This window comes from Scleropages formosus, chromosome 4, assembly GCF_900964775.1.
Source record: "Scleropages formosus chromosome 4, fSclFor1.1, whole genome shotgun sequence".
Taxonomy (NCBI): domain Eukaryota; kingdom Metazoa; phylum Chordata; class Actinopteri; order Osteoglossiformes; family Osteoglossidae; genus Scleropages; species Scleropages formosus.
The window spans coordinates 6,709,552-6,726,199 of NC_041809.1; the positions used below are offsets into that span (position 1 = coordinate 6,709,552).

Below are 16,648 nucleotides of genomic sequence, written 5' to 3' on the forward strand. Positions count from 1 at the left end.
GTCCTGCTCTTGGGGTGCCTTGCGATGGACTGGCATCCTGTCCTGGGTGTGTCCCCTCCCCCTCCAGCCCTGCACCCTGTGTTGCCCAGTTAGGCTCCGGCTCCCCTCGACCCCACATGGGACGAGCAGTTTCAGATAATCCGTGTGCGCATTGGTACCCTTGAAAAAGCAGCAGGACAGGTTTGTTTTTCTTTCCATAATCACATTTTGAAAGGATCAACAAGAAACAACAAACTTACAACATTACGAGATTAAAATGCTTTATATCATCAGTCACTGTAACCGCATTTACCCAACAGATGACCTGGGGCAAAAAATGTGAGCAGTTTATAGTTCGCATTCATTACTGAAGTGGAAACACTTCAAAGGTACGCTCAAGACTGTTTTTTTTTTTTGTTTTTTTTGCTTTTGCTTCGGGTGATTCACATGAATTCCAAGAACGCTTCAAGGCACACATAGGGCAGGTGACAAGGGCTGCAAGAAGATGACTCTGTTTAACGTCTCTATGTGCAAGGGTAGAGTGCCAGGCCATGCTCTTCTATCAGCAGCTGATGCAGCAGGTAACAACTGACCTACATTTACTCATTTAACTGACACTTATCTCTAAAGCAACTTATAATGTCAATTACTGACCCATTTATTCAGCCGGGTGATTTTACTGCAGTAACTTTGGGCAAGTACCTTGATCAAGAGTACTACAGCGGGAGGCAGAATTCAAACCTGCAACCTTTGGGTGCACAGGTGGCAGCTCAAAACACCATGCTACCAGCCGCCCCTTGTAACCTGAAGGTTGTTGCTTTGATGCTACGAAGGACTCTGCTCTAGTATCCTACAACACAGTCTTTGCAATTGCTTCATTAAAACATCCAGTTGCATCAACAGGAAAAACTGCAACTTTTCAGCAAGATTCAGCCAAGCAACACGGCAGTAAAATCAGATAGAAGGAATTCAAGAAATGCTCTCTTACAGGACTTTTCAGCTCAAGTCTTTGAGGACTGAGTCATTTTTGCTTTGACTGATTTAACTCCCTTTCCAAGATCTTGGCATAAAATTCTTAGTGGTGTAATGAAAACTCATAACCTTCTGGTCCTAGACCTGCTATTGAGCGGCCGTGCCCTTTAGGATCCTCCGTATGAGTGAATAATAAAAAATAAAAAAGATGGCTGACTTCACATTTTAATCAATGCAAAAATAGTACAAAGACAGCTTGTCCCTGTAGGAGAAGGGTAACCCCAACTGAAGATGGGACGACTCGCTGCATCAACCCTAACCTTGTAATGGAGTGATAAACCTCTAGGGGTTATATATGAGCATAAACACACCTTGTAAATTTGTGAAATCTCTGAAATCTTTGTCCTGTGAGAAGCTGCAACTAGAGGACCATTAATGGAGCACCTGTGTTCTTACCAGCCATGTAAGACAGTTCACCATAAATCATTTATGAGCCGCTTATCTGTAGTGTTGCTTTGGCTTCCAAAATGAGCTTTTCCAGAAGTTGTAAGCAGCAGGTCATCCGTTAAACAGTTCTAAGAGTAAGTGTTCGCTTTCGCAGCAGCTCAAATTTCAGTTTTGAGGCACCGCAAAGCATTTGTGATTTCTTCCAAAAGACAGGATATTTTTCCAAACCGACACTGACGGAAGGAGTGTTAAACACGGGCAGCACATAACTACCTAAAGAAATTGTGCTTTTCAGGGAATTTTTTTTCGTGTTCGTACTTCTTACTGAAGGATATTGCTAAAGAAAAAATGTACTCTTACTCTGTTATATTTGTCACCCTCTTCTTGTTATTTTTAAATTTTTCTCCTAAAAAGTAATTGTTACAGAAAATGTTTTCCATGGATTTCATTGGACATTGTTAGTTGCCAATCACAGTCATTTTTCCATGAACCAATAACAGCACCCCTTTTCTGTCATATTACTCCTGTTATCGATTTCATTGGCCAGTTTCACTGGGAGACCAATCAAAGTTTAGTATTGATCCCCCCCGAATAATAATAGTTCATTCGCCGGCTTGGGAAAATGTCTAATATGGGGGACCAGGAGGTGTCATCACAAATATATTTTGTATTATAATTGCAGGAAAAAGTATGCCTATGAGAACTGTAAATGTTTGCACTAGTTCTGTTCTACAGAAGTATTCTTTCTGAAAAGGTACAGAGTACAGAAAGTGTTCTCTGCTACCGAGAGCTGCATAACGGGTAAGAAACAAGACATTAAGCAGCTTCATTCATCAAAGAAATAACTGATCTATATCTAATGCAGATATCTATAAATACTTACATCTGTGCCCTGAAAAAAAAGGGAACAATTAACTAAAGTGGAAAAATAGCTTATCTCGCAGGTTCGAATCCCACCTTGAGCAAGGTACTTACCTTAAATTGCTTACCTAGCTGTATAAATGGATAAATAATTGTAAGTAGCTTAACATTGTAAGTTGCTTTGGAGCAAAGCATGAGATAAATAAGTAAAGGTCAATGCAAATCTCACCGAGCAGTTCCAAGGTACGATTTCGGCTTTGTGCAATCACCGTTTTGACAAGCATTGGTACATATTTTTGTGACACTGCCCAAGAGAGGACATTCACTTGTCTTTTAGTGGCAATGAGTTGGCTTCTCTGCGCTGAAGTTTTCCTTGCCTGAACCCCCCTCAGTATCCAGGAAGATACTGCAACATGCATTCATTGGATGTTTCTGGGACACTTCAGCTATGTTTTAAAATGCAAGGCTGTTCCTGGCACTTTGATCTATCTATTCTTGGAATTTGTTACCATACCAGTTAATTGGAAGTGTTTATTCAACCATTCAAAAAGTCTTTGATTGATTTATTGGTCCCATTTTTTTTTTTTGGTGAAGTGCAACTCGGTTGTTTTTAAAGTTATGACATGTAATTTGATTATTTCTACTTGGCAAGGCAATTTTGTTATGGTCTACACCTAAAATTCCCTTTATAAATATGTGGCTCTCCCAAGTGTTAACTTTCTCCTGCTAGGAAAATTATTTCATCTGCATGATAATTCTAACAGTCCAGATTACCTGGATACCCTTTAGGAAAGTCAATGTCACACAAGCACCCCTGCTAAAATATTGTAACTTCTTGCACTAATTATGTACGTCATTCTTCCACAGCATATATTTGCAGCTTCTTGGTGCACCGCCTTTCGTTTTGTTTCTAAATCAAAGCAACTGGAGGCTTGACAGATTTTTTTTAAGCACCGAGAAGAGATTTTTCCTCCAAGTAAATGTATGGACAAGCACTTCCACCTTGAGCTATGTTGGTTCTTTACTCAACTCTGTCCATGAACCTAGGCTGCAAGCGTGACTTACACATGTAATAAGTGGAGGTAAGTGCTCCTGAGTCAAATTTAATTCATTGCAACTAAATGGTTTTCATGGTAAGGTAGGGTACAGAAGTTGTAGTTCTTTCCATTCACATCTTTGGACTGAATGCACAAGGAGAACATGCTAACTCGGTGCACACCGAGGTAGGTCTAAACCTACGCCCAACTGCACAGCTCAGGCACTGGGAGGCACCAACATTACTTACTGCACCAAGTCTCTTATTTAGACTTTTTTGAGCACCATTCTGGTACCCAACCTATCACCTTGGTAGCAAGAATACACAGAAGGCCACATGTTAAAAGTTTGAATTGGCATTTCAGAATAAAGTAAAAAAAAAAAAAAAAGCTTTTTAAAGAACACCTTTAATGAATACATCTCATTCACATGAATGGATATTTTCTAGTTATATTAAATACATGAATGCAAAGTCATTGACTTGTAGCAAACTGGTTATCAAGGCATTAGAGCCCCCCTTGAGCGTTTCCACCAGGGGGGTAAATAGAGAGTTCTCTCAACCACTGCTGGAAAAGTGGTGATGGGAATGTGGGGGTGGTCCAGAGCACCAGGCAAGGTCACAGCCCTTTAGTAATCGAAAGCCCTGCTGTGGCTCCGTTTCACACCGCCTCCTCTTCGATTATTGTTTCCAAAGCTACGGCCCTGACCTCTGCGTCCGGCTCCGCGTCTGTCGCCACGGAAGGAACGGCTGTTCCCACCAGCTGGCCGGTCCCCACCCTTCCAATTGCTTTCTTCCAGCTCCGGGAGCTCTGTGGGTATCGACAGCTGCCAGCGTCGACCGTTCTGCCAGACCTCCTACAAAGGGGCATGTGAGATGCTTACAGACTCCAGACAGGTAACTGCACCTACCATGTGCCACAGCTTCCCGGCAACATTCTGAAGGACTACTGTAGATCAGTACTTTGTGCCCCCTATTTGATACAAGTCTACACAGGGCTGCCTCTTTAGTGACACACACCTAATCATGTCAGCTGATTGTTTTACACACTGCAAAGGGAAACAATACCGCTTCCTCAAAATTTGCTGTTCAAGGCAGACCCAGTCAAGCAGCGTAACTATCAATGGAAAGAAAAATACTGCAAACCAATATTTGAAACCTGCAGGCAGTATGGAATACCCTAAAAACTCCAATTCAGAGATTCTGTCATACACACGGCTGTGAAACCTGAAGCTATGGCATGACTCTCGTCACTCGACTCATCAAAGCTTGGAAGCGTAAGCTGAAACTACACTGATGAGTCGAGAAATTTGCTTGCTGAAGGTGGCTGGGTTATAACTACAAGACCATGACTGATGCTCACATTACAAACACCTCTTTGCATCAACTGGATCTGTCACCAAGCAAGAGCAAATAAAAAAAAAAAAACCCACAAACCTCAATGTCTTTCGCTTTAGCTGCCGCAACATCAAAGCAGACACCCTAAAAATTAAGACATAAAAACACTGAATTGTATATGGGATTCTTATACCAAGTATCTTAAAACAGTCGAATAGCATACGATAATATAATCATTAACCTGTTGCTTTAACCAAAACAACCGAATAGCACCGTTAAAGTGAAACATCAATATTATAAATATAATTTAAAAGGACACAGAGGCATTAAATAACAAGAACTCAACTTTGCAGTTACTCCACATTCTGCAACTCGAAGTACTGAAGTCTTGATGTAGGACAAAAATATCACACCAGTCATTGTTTGTGCTACATCAACACTTCAGCACTAAGGACCCCAAATGCAATCTAAGCTTAACCGTACCTAGAAAAAAAAGCTCGCATTTACGCGTTTATACATACAGTCTTCCCCTTAAGGAACGTCATCCTCTGAATCTGATCATCAATCTCCTCTCCCAGTTGCTCCTTCAGGGCCCTCCATGCATAGCCGATGCTGTGCATTTCTTGAGAACATTTCAGCACAATGGTCTTGTATCCCTGAGAAGGCATCAAAGACCACACATTACATGTCACATTTGAGATCTACCTGATACACTGAAAAATGTTAAGAAACAGGTAATTTCTCCAACAGCTAACGAGGAATTCAAGCAGGATATAAACAAGAATATGGACCAGGCGAACTAACCACATCAGAGTTAAGGAGAGAGCGCTCCTCAAGGGTGGTGGCCCCAGAAATATGGGCGAGGGCAGCTGCCAGGGCTGGAACGGCCCCCCGTTCCTCAATCAGCTTTTCCGCCGCCGAGCGGAAGTACTCAATCACTGTAGATGGTATACCATCCAGGTATCTAGTTTGGGCCATATTAATAACAATTGCTCATATTCACAACATGTATGAGAAGTTATGTGACAAACTGCTTGCATAACAAATATGAAAATTCGTTTTTCTAAGAATCTTAGTTTATGTTTACATCTAGAAGGGAATAAGTTTGTTAAAGGTGCATGAACTCTTGGAAAAAATCTAAATACATCTATATTAACATAATATCTAAAATTAATTTTAAAAACGTATCAGCACACTTTGGACAGTAACAGCACAAAATTAAATATCACTTTTGTGCTTCTGACAGAAGCAAAGCATGTCCTGCTAAAAATTATGAGCGTACCGTACTGCATCTTTACTGGAGGACTTGATGATATCGTTGGCAGTTGGTACTCCAACTCGCTTAAATTTAATGCCCTTGGGGGAAAGAGAAACACTGTATTTAAACAAAAACAACTCCCTTTTCTACAATCTTTGTTGCTAAAGTTACTCTTGCCAGTGCCAACCCCTCTGAGTGAATGACCACAAGCACAACCAGGACAAGGACAAAAAAAGCTGGCCGTACAGACACTTACAGCTTTGTTCTCCACATATCGGAGTTGCTGTTCTTCTTTGCGCTGGTAGAAGCAGATGCATACACCTGTCCGGCCAGCCCTGCCTGTTCGACCTGATCGATGGATGTAGGATTCCACATCCTTTGTTGGGGCACAGAGATGATAGACAATGTTATAAAATTGACAGATTCACCTCAAATAAACCCACTTAAATTCAAGAGAATTAATCCTAGATTCACCACCAATCAACCCTGAATCCCCTTTAGTCAATTTATACAAAGCACAGGTACTAATGTTTAACATGTTCTGATGCTGTCCAATACAAAAACACTGAAAAAAACTCACCTTTGGGGGTGAACACTGTATGACCAGATCAACCTCTGGAATGTCCAAGCCACGGGCTGCCACATTGGTAGCCACCAGTACCTCAAAGGCCCCATTCCTGAAGCCTTTGAGCGTGATCTCCCTCTGCTTCTGAGGAATGTCTCCATGCAAAGACTGGGTGTTCTGTGTAATGTGATGTGCATTAGCAGTAGTCAAAAGCCAGAAATCAGTCCCGCAACCCACATATATCCCTTTAGATAACAGCATGTGGGACACAATTTACACTCATTCATTTAGCTGATGCTTTTCTCCGAAGTGACTTACAGTGTCATGGTACTTACAATTATTTACCTATTTATACAGCTGGGTAATTTTACTGAATCAATTCAGAGTAAGTACCTTGTGCTCATGAGTACAACCTTTGGGTCCAAAGGCAGTAGCTCTAACCACGTTACCGGCTGTCCCTACATACACTGAAACAAGCAGTTCACCAAATGATCACCGAACGATCGCCAAACCTTTGAAAAGGTAAAGATTACTATTAATTAGTCATTTTGAGCCTGCAGTGAGCGTAGTGGTTAACTGTTGCCTTCCACCTTGAACATCACTGCTTCAAATCACTAAAAATACTGTATTAAAAGCTGATTTCACAGAAAATTGTTCCAGTACGAACATCCTGCTATATAAATGAGTAAATCAAAGTAAGTTTCCTTGGACAATGGTGTAGGATAAATCAAGCTTAATAACAGTTACTGACACTTCAAAAGAGATATACTGTTTTGGACCATTACTACAGCAGTTGGAGTGAGGCTCAAACCAGCGACTATCAGTTTACAAGTTTGTGCTCTTTTTTCCGCTCCTCCAAGGCGAACTGCAAACACACAATAGCTCTGGAGGAACACTGTGCACAGGCAGGAGGTGCTACCGCGAGTACCTGCTTTATGGAGGTGTTGAGTGACAGCTCAGTGGCCTCTTTCTTGGTTTCGCAAAAGACGATGGTGCGTCCGTGGCTACCGCTATAGACCTGGATCACATCTCCGATGACCGCTGCCCTCTGGGACCAGTGACATGAAATGGCCAGGTGCTGTTTCGGGCAGAGGAAATGTGACTTATGAATGACAACCTCTCAACTTATATTTAAAATAAAGTACACACATTTTCAGAACCGCTTAGTAAAGAAGAAATGGCATGCAGTGCTTTCAGAACTACTGAGACCACAAAGAGGCGGGGAGAGAGAGAAATTTTCAATGTGGAGCCACTACAAATAGCCAAAAAAAAAAAATTCTGCTTACATCTGTCACTACTGGAAAAGGTTACGTGATATGGAAGCTGTCCCAAACTGGTCTGGCATGAAATTCTAAAACATTATTACATGGAATGGTATTTGTGTCAGGGCAAGCGTCAAAGGGTAACAACAGCTACGACAAGTCACATAAAACACATACCTGAATGCACCCATTAGCTTATATCATGAAGGATGATACATGTACCAGTACGTTTACGTTTATTTAGCAGACGCTTTTCTCCAAAGCGAAGTCCAAACTCTATGTAGTGTTATGAGCCCACACCTTATTCACCACGGTGACTTACACTGCTAGATACACTACTTACAATGGGTCACTCATCCATACATCAGTGAAACACACACACTCTCTCTGTGTCACTCACTCACAGTAGACAACTGCTAAGAACTCCTTCTCCTCAACAGTAATCGTTCCTAACAACAGTAAACTGAACATCAAAACACCTTTCAGGGGAGCTCATGTTGACCAGTATTGAAGCTCACAGGCCATCAGTGCACCCTATGAAGGGCTGAGATACCAGTTTGTCGACTCCCCGTGTACACATTACTGCTTCTGTAGAATTTCCTGCTCGTGGAACTACGAATTGGCAAATGCCAGAGACGATTCTAGAGAATTCTGAAACATTCCTTGCCTCATTACCCCTTTAACAAGATAACATAACTCCAGATAAATAGGAATAAATTAAAATTAATCAAATATGTTTAAAAATCGTGAAAGATTTGACTATACGCAACCTTATACAATTTCCGTGCCAGCCTTTGCGAAGTCCACTAACCGAGCACCCCTGGAAACGTCACGTTATAAAACTGCCCCGTCGGACAAAGCGCTGGAGGCAATCCTTTGCTATGCACACGGGGTGACGTACTTCCACGGTAGTGGCAGTCTTCTGTGTCTTCTTTCCGATGAGGTCGACGTGCTCGCATTGCGGCCGCATGTACTTCTTGGCCACATCGTACACCCAGTGGGGGCACGTGGCAGAGAAGAGCAGCGTCTGGGGGTTGCTTTCTGAGCCTAAGGCAACACAGGGCAACACTCCAGGTCAGGTCCAGTTCGCTCTGCACTGTCAGCTGTACCTAATTTACAAACTTTATACAACTTATTAATGCGAAGATGTTACAGTTAACAAAATGCTGGAAATCTGCTACTATCACCACAGCTGACTGACTTACAGGAATTCAGAAAAGAAATACATTTGTTCATTCATATTGTGCTTTTCTCCAAAACGACTTACAATGTTAAGCTACCTACAATTATTTACCCATTTATACAGCGGGGTAGTTTTTTTTCCTGGGACAGTTCAGGGTAAGTACTTTGCTCAAAGGTACTAAAGAAGCAGACGACATTTGAACCAGCAACCCCTGAGCCCAAAGGCAGCAGTCTTAACCACTACGCTACCTGCTGCCCCCTGTACAAAATTAAAAGGCAAAAATAAAAAGCAGAAATCAAGTAACATTAATTGATGCAGAGAGCCACTTATGAAGTCTGAGGTTGTTCATCCTTTACAACAGTTTTACACATTAAACTACTCATTGTGTGGTTAATTGATTTAGTATCACAATGCAAAAGAGAAGTGTCGGTGTCATCAAAATATTTCCACGTCTAAGAGCCACGTTTGGAGGCTACTTATGACATTCTTTTGACCTAAACAACTCTAGTGTTGGCAAAGCACCAGTCAAAACAAAGACATGCTAGTGATAACACTAGGTTGCTTCAGAGCATACTGGCATGTAATAGTAATTTAATTCATACCTACCTAGACAAACAATACCAGTAAAGAAAGAATTTTCTCCTAAGAACTTCAGTTTCTGTGACACCGTGGGGGGATGTGATAGTGGCATTTAAACACTTACGAGTTTTTGGGCAAGTTGTACAAGTATTAATTATTAAAATAAGTAGTCTGACTTGTCCAATAAATGAAAACAGCATAAAAACAGATGTTCCTATCACTGGCTCTTTTACATCACTTGATGTTCACGTGCAAATCTGCATGCATTTCCAATTAACCTTTTTTGTAGGAAGCTGCCAAGATCTCCTCCACTTGTTCCGCGAAGCCCATGTCCAGCATCTGGTCCACTTCATCCAGAACCACGTGCTTCAGCTCAGAGAGATTCAGTTTGCTGTTCTGATACAAGTCTTTAATTCGGCCTGGGGTACCTACTAGAATATCGATGCCATTGCGAATGCTGTCCACTGTTGGGGCACAGATGGGAGGGGGGGGGTCAACTCCCAGGTCTTATTTTACAGCCAACAGGCTGAACAGGATATAATTACAGACTTGGACCACATACAGCAGATGAGAGTACAACCATCTACAGCTCAACTATCAAGTAACAACTATCAAGTAATTGTTAAGGAAATGTCATGAAATCCTATCCATGCACATAAAAGAAATGGATCTTGAATTCCAACAGAACCCAAGAGCTGTACATTCAATCTACATACAAAAGCACTACATTCAGTACATAACTTGAAATGCAATTAAATATGAAATTTTACTCATTACAAAAATTTTATTTTACATTTAAAATACACATTCTGATTTTCCTACTTACTTTGGGGATTGTAGGGGCTGCCACCATAGAAACAGGCAACAGACAATCTTTTTGTGATATCTTTGAAATCCTTGGCAACCTGAATAGCAAGTTCTCTAGTAGGAGTAAGAACAAGGACCTGAAAGAAGGAAACAAGAAACATCTTTTCATCTACCATGACACACTGAAAACATTGTGCTGTGGCCCTCACAGATATACCAGCTGGTCTTTAGTGTGCTTATCTAATTCTACTGAAAAGTATTTAAATCTTGTTAATAAACCGATGCTTATGGTCCACTGATGCTTATGGTCCATTTCATAGCGATACCATTTTTCAGAGTTGGGTATTTTACTGGAGCAATTTAGTTTGATGTGCAAGCCTAATGACTTAAATTCATGTTCTCAAAATGTTATATCATGGCCTTGCCTTTGGAGGTCGCCCTCTTTTCCTGTCCACAGTGGCTGTCAGCCTCTCAATGAGGGGGATGGCAAAAGAGAAAGTCTTTCCAGTGCCGGTCCTCGCTTGGGCCACCACATCCTTCCCATCAAACACAGAGTTGAATGTCTTGGCTTGGATGTCAAACAGGTATGTCACACCTCGGGCTAAAAAAGGGGAATAATCAGAGTAAACAAATATGTCCATATAGACAGACAGACAAAAACTATTGAGCCCAAAGAACACTACAAAATATATCAGGATTATTTTTGCAAATACCTTGAAGTAATCTGATGGTCTCCTTCGAAATTCGAAAATTAGAGAAGGCACCCTCTTTCTGCTCTGGCGTCTCTTCCTTTAAAAAGTAAGTTCAAAACATAGTTAAATTTAATAAAATAAAAGTTAAATTATAAAATTTATAACAATGTGATAAAAATAATCTGTGATCATTGATGTTAACATAAATTAGCAGGTCCAGTTGTAGAAGAGCTCATCTTTCATTACTATTATTTAGACTTTTTACAGGGCATTGTAAATTATTTTATCCCCGATTAAAACTTTTTAAAACTGATTATAAATTCAACTCCTCAAAGCAAAGCAAGAAGATGCTGTGCCTCAGCGGCTCAAAAAGACCTCTTCAGCTGTGGCAGTAGAAGGGGTGAGGAGCAAAGCCCATGAATATGGAATGGTGCAACCTGCAAAATTTCAGAACTCATGTAAAGAAAACACTCAAGAGTTTGAGACTTTCACATCAGTAACTCACAACTTCTTTGTCGCTTTCGCTGTCGTTGCTTGAATGAAGAGAGGACGACTCTGTAGAACAGCCGTTGAGCTTACTGGGAGTCTGCACTGTGTCTCCATTGACTGCTGCCTTCTTACGTTGTTTCTGGAGAAAAATAAGAATTTCATAAAAGAATTCACAAACTACCTTCTGATAATTCATTCTTGCACTCCAAAGAACATGAAAGCAGATGTTTCAAATAGTTTAAAGACAGAAGAACATGACTTCTGAAGAACAAAAGATGTGCTGATATTAAAAGGACAGGAAACAGTAAACCACGTATCTTTCATAAGAAAATCTATAGTAATAAATTCAGGAAGGAATCATAAGCATGGCACAAATGGAACATTTCTGGATGGCTTCCATTTCATACCTTTGTTCTTTCTTCAGGGCCTGAGCTATTGCACTCAGATTCTGATGAATGTGATGGTGTTTTCATTAAAGGTGTTTCACTGGTACTACTCGATTTCTTCTTCTTCTTCGGCAACTTGCCATTGGCTCCGTGTTCCGTCTTTTTCTTCTTTGGGCTCGGTGGTTCATGCTCATCGGTCTCTTCATCAGCTGGCTTCTTCTTTCTCTTATCCTTGACCTTCTCTTTTTTTAGTTTCTAAACACAAAATCAGAAAAATGTGATGAAACTTGTAATGAAGAACAGTCCCCTGCCCTCGTTGTAAACCGTCTTCCATGTTTTCATACCACTCAGCTGAGTCTCAAACCACAACTGAACATAAGAGCTGTTTCTTTCTTCTTCATTTCAGCAAATATCACTATGAACCCTATTGTCCCAGGGTTCTGTTAGTACTGTCCACTGAAACGTTATAAAATGGGACAGATGGGAAATTGAGAAAATATTTACATGATATTTATGTGTTATGGCACAGAGACCTCTTTAAAGCTGCAATGTGACATATTTATGTAGATGACAGCTGCACTTCCAACTCAGTGCCTTGAACTGGTTGACTGCTATGAAAAGGTGCCTTTTTCATTGCATTAAACTGTCACAGAATCACATCCCCATCTAGAGGACACACACAATGTGTCACAATACAGGGCTTCATTTTTTCCTCCAATATCATTTCAGTTTTACATTCAACAGATTTATGTTAACATTCTAGTTTAACCACCATATGAATCATTCTATTTCATACCAAGTGTATTTCAGTACTGCACATATTTTCCTGTTTAACAATAATTTTGTTGCTGTGCTGTCCAGTATAGGGCTTCGGAGAATTGCGAAGGGAGAAAAGGCACAAGTTACAAACTATTCTGGGGAGTCAGAATAATATGAAGTCACCTACACTGCTGCTGTAACCATTTTTGCTTTTCCCCATGTACTTCAAATTGATTATGCTTTTGTTGTGTTTAATATTGACTTTTCCACTGTTTTTTTTCCTTTTTTCTCATTATTACTTTTGGTTTTAGTGCTACAACAGGGCACATGAAAAGTGTAATGTCATTTTTACCTTGATTTTGACCACAATGTCCACTATTCATGACACTAACGTTCCTCTTTACATCATGTTGATTATAATATAAAATCATTACATTGCTTAGTGTAGATACTTAGAAGTGCGCTTTAGGTGGTGTGAGCATGTTTATATGGTGGTGGTATGCTCTTGTACAAAAAAAAAAAGTTTAAAAAGTTACTTAACTGGATAAATCATGGATAAATCACGAGGAGCAGCTAAACTAAAAAATATGAAATAAAATTATTTATTTATTTATTTACTTCTCATACGGCTCCTTATCAGTTAACACCGTTTTTAGGGGAGCGAATTAAAGGCGCTGCGCAAGGAAAGCCTGTATTTAATAACCAGAAGGCTGGACTGGAGCGCACGAGGTTTATTTCACAGGGACCGCCGCTCTGCTCGCGACTAGTGGGCGGAGCTCCATGACGTCACCAACAGCTGCCATTTAAAACACGTGTGAACTTCTTGACATGACTGATTGTGTCAGACAAAGTAAAAACAAAAAGTTTTAAAAAGGTCATTAATAAATACCAAATTTAAACGGCTGTTCGATCTGTACAAGAATGACACAGTTTGACAGAACGGACGTTTTGCTATCAAATGTAAACAATATCACAACTCTAGACGTGCGTCGCCTTTAGTTCGTGAAAATAAACTTTGTGCAGTTGTAAGTATAGCGTAGAAGTTAAAAACATTCATAAAACGTTTAAACACACCACTAGCGACTAGGACCCTAGGAAAAGCGTGAAAGAAATGGATGGATGGACAATATTTTATTATACAAAAATCTGAACTAGCCGTAGTTTCCTGGCGGTGTTAGCACCCAAACTAGCTGGTTCGCTGCTAGCAGGCCGCCACTCTTCTTCTTCCTTGTCACATCGATTAATAAACTTTAAAATCTCCCTTGAGTAAACCACAGGTATCCTAACTGTGCGGAGAATAGATCATAAAAATTATGTGTCATGAAAAAAGAGGTCCTGCTCCTCCGATGTTTACACGAGGTGGGCGACACGTGCGCGACCGCGACACGACAACTCCGGTACGAGTTTCAGGCAGAATTTAATTTTTAAATGCCACCTTTTCCTACCTTAAGTGCTTTTTTCTCCTTTACGGTGGTTTCCTCGCTGTCATCCATCTCAGCGTCGTTGGTTTCAAGCACTATTTTTGCCGGCATTACGACTCAGATGAGCGCCCAGGCGGACTACAACGATTGAACGCCTCGAGCACGGACGCGAAAAGGACCGGAAACAGCGGAAACGCGCGTTGAGGCGGATTTCTCTACGGAGGGCCGTAAGGGTCATAAAAGTCCGACTGGCGATGTATCGCGACAAAAACTACATTCATTCTCCACCAAAGCAGTAACAACTTGCCAGGCATTGCGTTACATCAAGAAATATTAGCAATACAAGTAATTAAACATAAATACTGAAGGTATCCATTCAAATTTACTTGATTATTTGAATTAATTAAAGCTTTCTTAAGCCCCAAAATGGAAATTGTACTAGATTACAGCAAAATACAAAATACTGGGTGAGGATAAAATATCAAACACATCATATATATTGTCAAGTCCTGAACTGTATGTAGTGGAATATTGCTCCATTCTTTAAGAAGGAAATCCTTCATTGCAGAATGAAGGAGGTGGAAATTTACTTTGCACTCTATGCTCCAGAACATCCCATAAAGGTTCTGTGACTCTTAGGTCTGGCAATTGGGGAGGCCATAAAATGTATTATCCTATAATATGGGAACATCATGAGGGACCAGTGTTTGCACCATAGGGTGCACCTTGTCCTGTAAACTGGTCTCGGGTTCCTTGGCTGTTACATGACCATGCAGAACAATCATCAGACTACTTGCTCTCATGAAAAGGCTGCTCATACAATTATGGTTCCTCCACCATGTTTAACTATTAGTAACAGACATTGCGGGTTGAAGGCATCCTTTGTCTTTCTCCAAATGTATCTCTATGAAAGATAATTAATCAGACCATATTACTTTTTTCCATTGCTCAGGGGGTACAGATTTTGTGCTCCTTACGTCAGAATAGACATCTTTGTGTGTTGGCCTTGGATACTGTGCGTTTCCAAATCGCCGCCTTGCCATAAATATCAGTTTTGTAAAGCTTGTGACACCCAATTTTTGCTTTTAATCGTCAGAGGTGCAGAGACACACTTTTAATTGACAATTAACGTATGGATGCATTTGTAACTGTGAGTTACTTCAAAGTAAAATTCCTTTGTTATGACGTGTTTCTGTTACTTTGTCCACCCTGTACAGATGCACAGAGACGAAATAGGTGACAATTTTTTTTTAAAAAAAGGAAAAAAAAGTAACATTTATATTCTATTTGACATCACAAAACAGCAATGAGATGCCCACTTAATAATTACACATGCCCATGCTTAAACTAGCTCACATGTTCCAGGTCTAAATTTAGACTGGAATTTGACCGGCGTCGGCATGACGGAGGGCTCGTGCCCAAGCGCGAGAGCGCGTGGCCGGCAGCTGGTCGTTCTGTGACGTTACCGCGAGGACAGGAAAAGGGACAGGGACAGGGACGGGAACAAGGACGGGAACTCCCCCGCCTCAGCTGACCGCGTGGATGGCCATAGCTGCAGGGCGGGCGGGGGGTGTGTAAATGCACGTAGCCCCACAGGATCGAGGTCAGGGACCGTAGACTGGTACACGTACAGTGCAACCTGGGACGAGCTGGGCACCGCGGACGCGCTGTACCCAACTGTGCTCCCGTTTGTCGCACGTAGCGCGCTTGGATACTTAAGATGCGGCGCTAAAATCATGTAGGGAAGACTGAAAGTCGGAAGAAAAAGAGCATCAATACGCCTCAGAGTGAGAAGTTCGCAGCGCAGATGCCCGATGAACAGGCATGGTGGGAAGGGGGCGTGTCCAGCCCGTACAGTATTTCTGTATAACCGACTACTGCGAGCACTTGTGGTCCCCAATTCTTATCTCCCCGGAATGACAATAAGAATGAAATGGACCGTTACACACACATACTGCTGCATGAATGAAGTTACTATTCATTTTGTACGCAGCAGATGCCTGTGTGGAGGGCCATTTTAACACACTCCTTACGATCGAGCCACATTGATACCACATTTCGCTGATGCTTTTCTCCAAAGCAGCTTTTACACTGTTAAACTACTTACACTTATTTACCGCTGGCTAATTTTTACTGGAGCAATTTTGGGCAAGTACCTCGCTCGGGTACTACAACCGAAGGTGGGATTCGAACCTGCGCTCAACGGCGGAGGTTCGAAGACAAAGGCAGCAGCTCTAAACGCTACCAACTGCCCTTACAACAATATAGCAATAATAGTTCTTTTATCATATTGATAGTGTTAACATGTTACATTTTCAGCGAACAACTCGTTGTTATTCGTCATTGCCGATTAATGCAATTGATGTATTAAACTAATCACTTACTCAATCACTCACTTTCAATAAGCGCTTGTCCTGAACAGGGTCGCGGCAGTCCGGAGCCTATTCCGACATCACTGGGCACAAAGCTAGGGGAGTGCACCCTGGAGGGGATGCCAGTCCATCGTAGAGTAGCCGCACTTGAACACACCCACTCACACCCTATGGAGAGAGTATTCAATTCAATTCACCTGAACTGCACGCCTTTGGACTGTGGGAGGAAACCGGAGCATCTCACA

The 16,648-nt window shown here is 41.3% G+C and overlaps 1 protein-coding gene across 1 annotated transcript; it reads right to left on the reverse strand.

Annotated features, from left to right (window-relative positions):
• Window positions 1-3,683: 3,683 nt before the first annotated feature.
• ddx21 (DEAD (Asp-Glu-Ala-Asp) box helicase 21) lies at window positions 3,684-14,226 on the reverse strand. The gene is made up of 16 exons (XM_018749578.2): window positions 14,056-14,226; window positions 11,873-12,106; window positions 11,482-11,604; window positions 10,998-11,073; window positions 10,710-10,885; window positions 10,304-10,421; window positions 9,756-9,941; window positions 8,617-8,762; window positions 7,382-7,531; window positions 6,469-6,630; window positions 6,145-6,264; window positions 5,913-5,986; window positions 5,435-5,594; window positions 5,152-5,286; window positions 4,730-4,774; window positions 3,684-4,149 (listed from the first exon to the last, which is right to left on the reverse strand). The coding sequence occupies exons 1-16, from the start codon at window positions 14,140-14,142 to the stop codon at window positions 3,922-3,924; spliced, it is 2,220 nt and encodes a 739-aa protein (XP_018605094.2). The 5' UTR covers window positions 14,143-14,226; the 3' UTR covers window positions 3,684-3,921.
• Between the last annotated feature and the right edge of the window lie 2,422 nt (window positions 14,227-16,648).

Coding starts and splice junctions, on each gene's coding strand:
- ddx21 (XM_018749578.2), bottom strand. CDS start 14,142: ATGCCGGCAAAAATAGTGCTTGAAACCAACGACGCTGAGATGGATGAC. Junction 5,287..5,434: donor CTCTCCTTAACTCTGATGTG/GTTAGTTCGCCT, acceptor ATGCCTTCTCAG/GGATACAAGACCATTGTGCT. Junction 4,150..4,729: donor CTAAAGCGAAAGACATTGAG/GTTTGTGGGTTT, acceptor GCCCCTTTGTAG/GAGGTCTGGCAGAACGGTCG.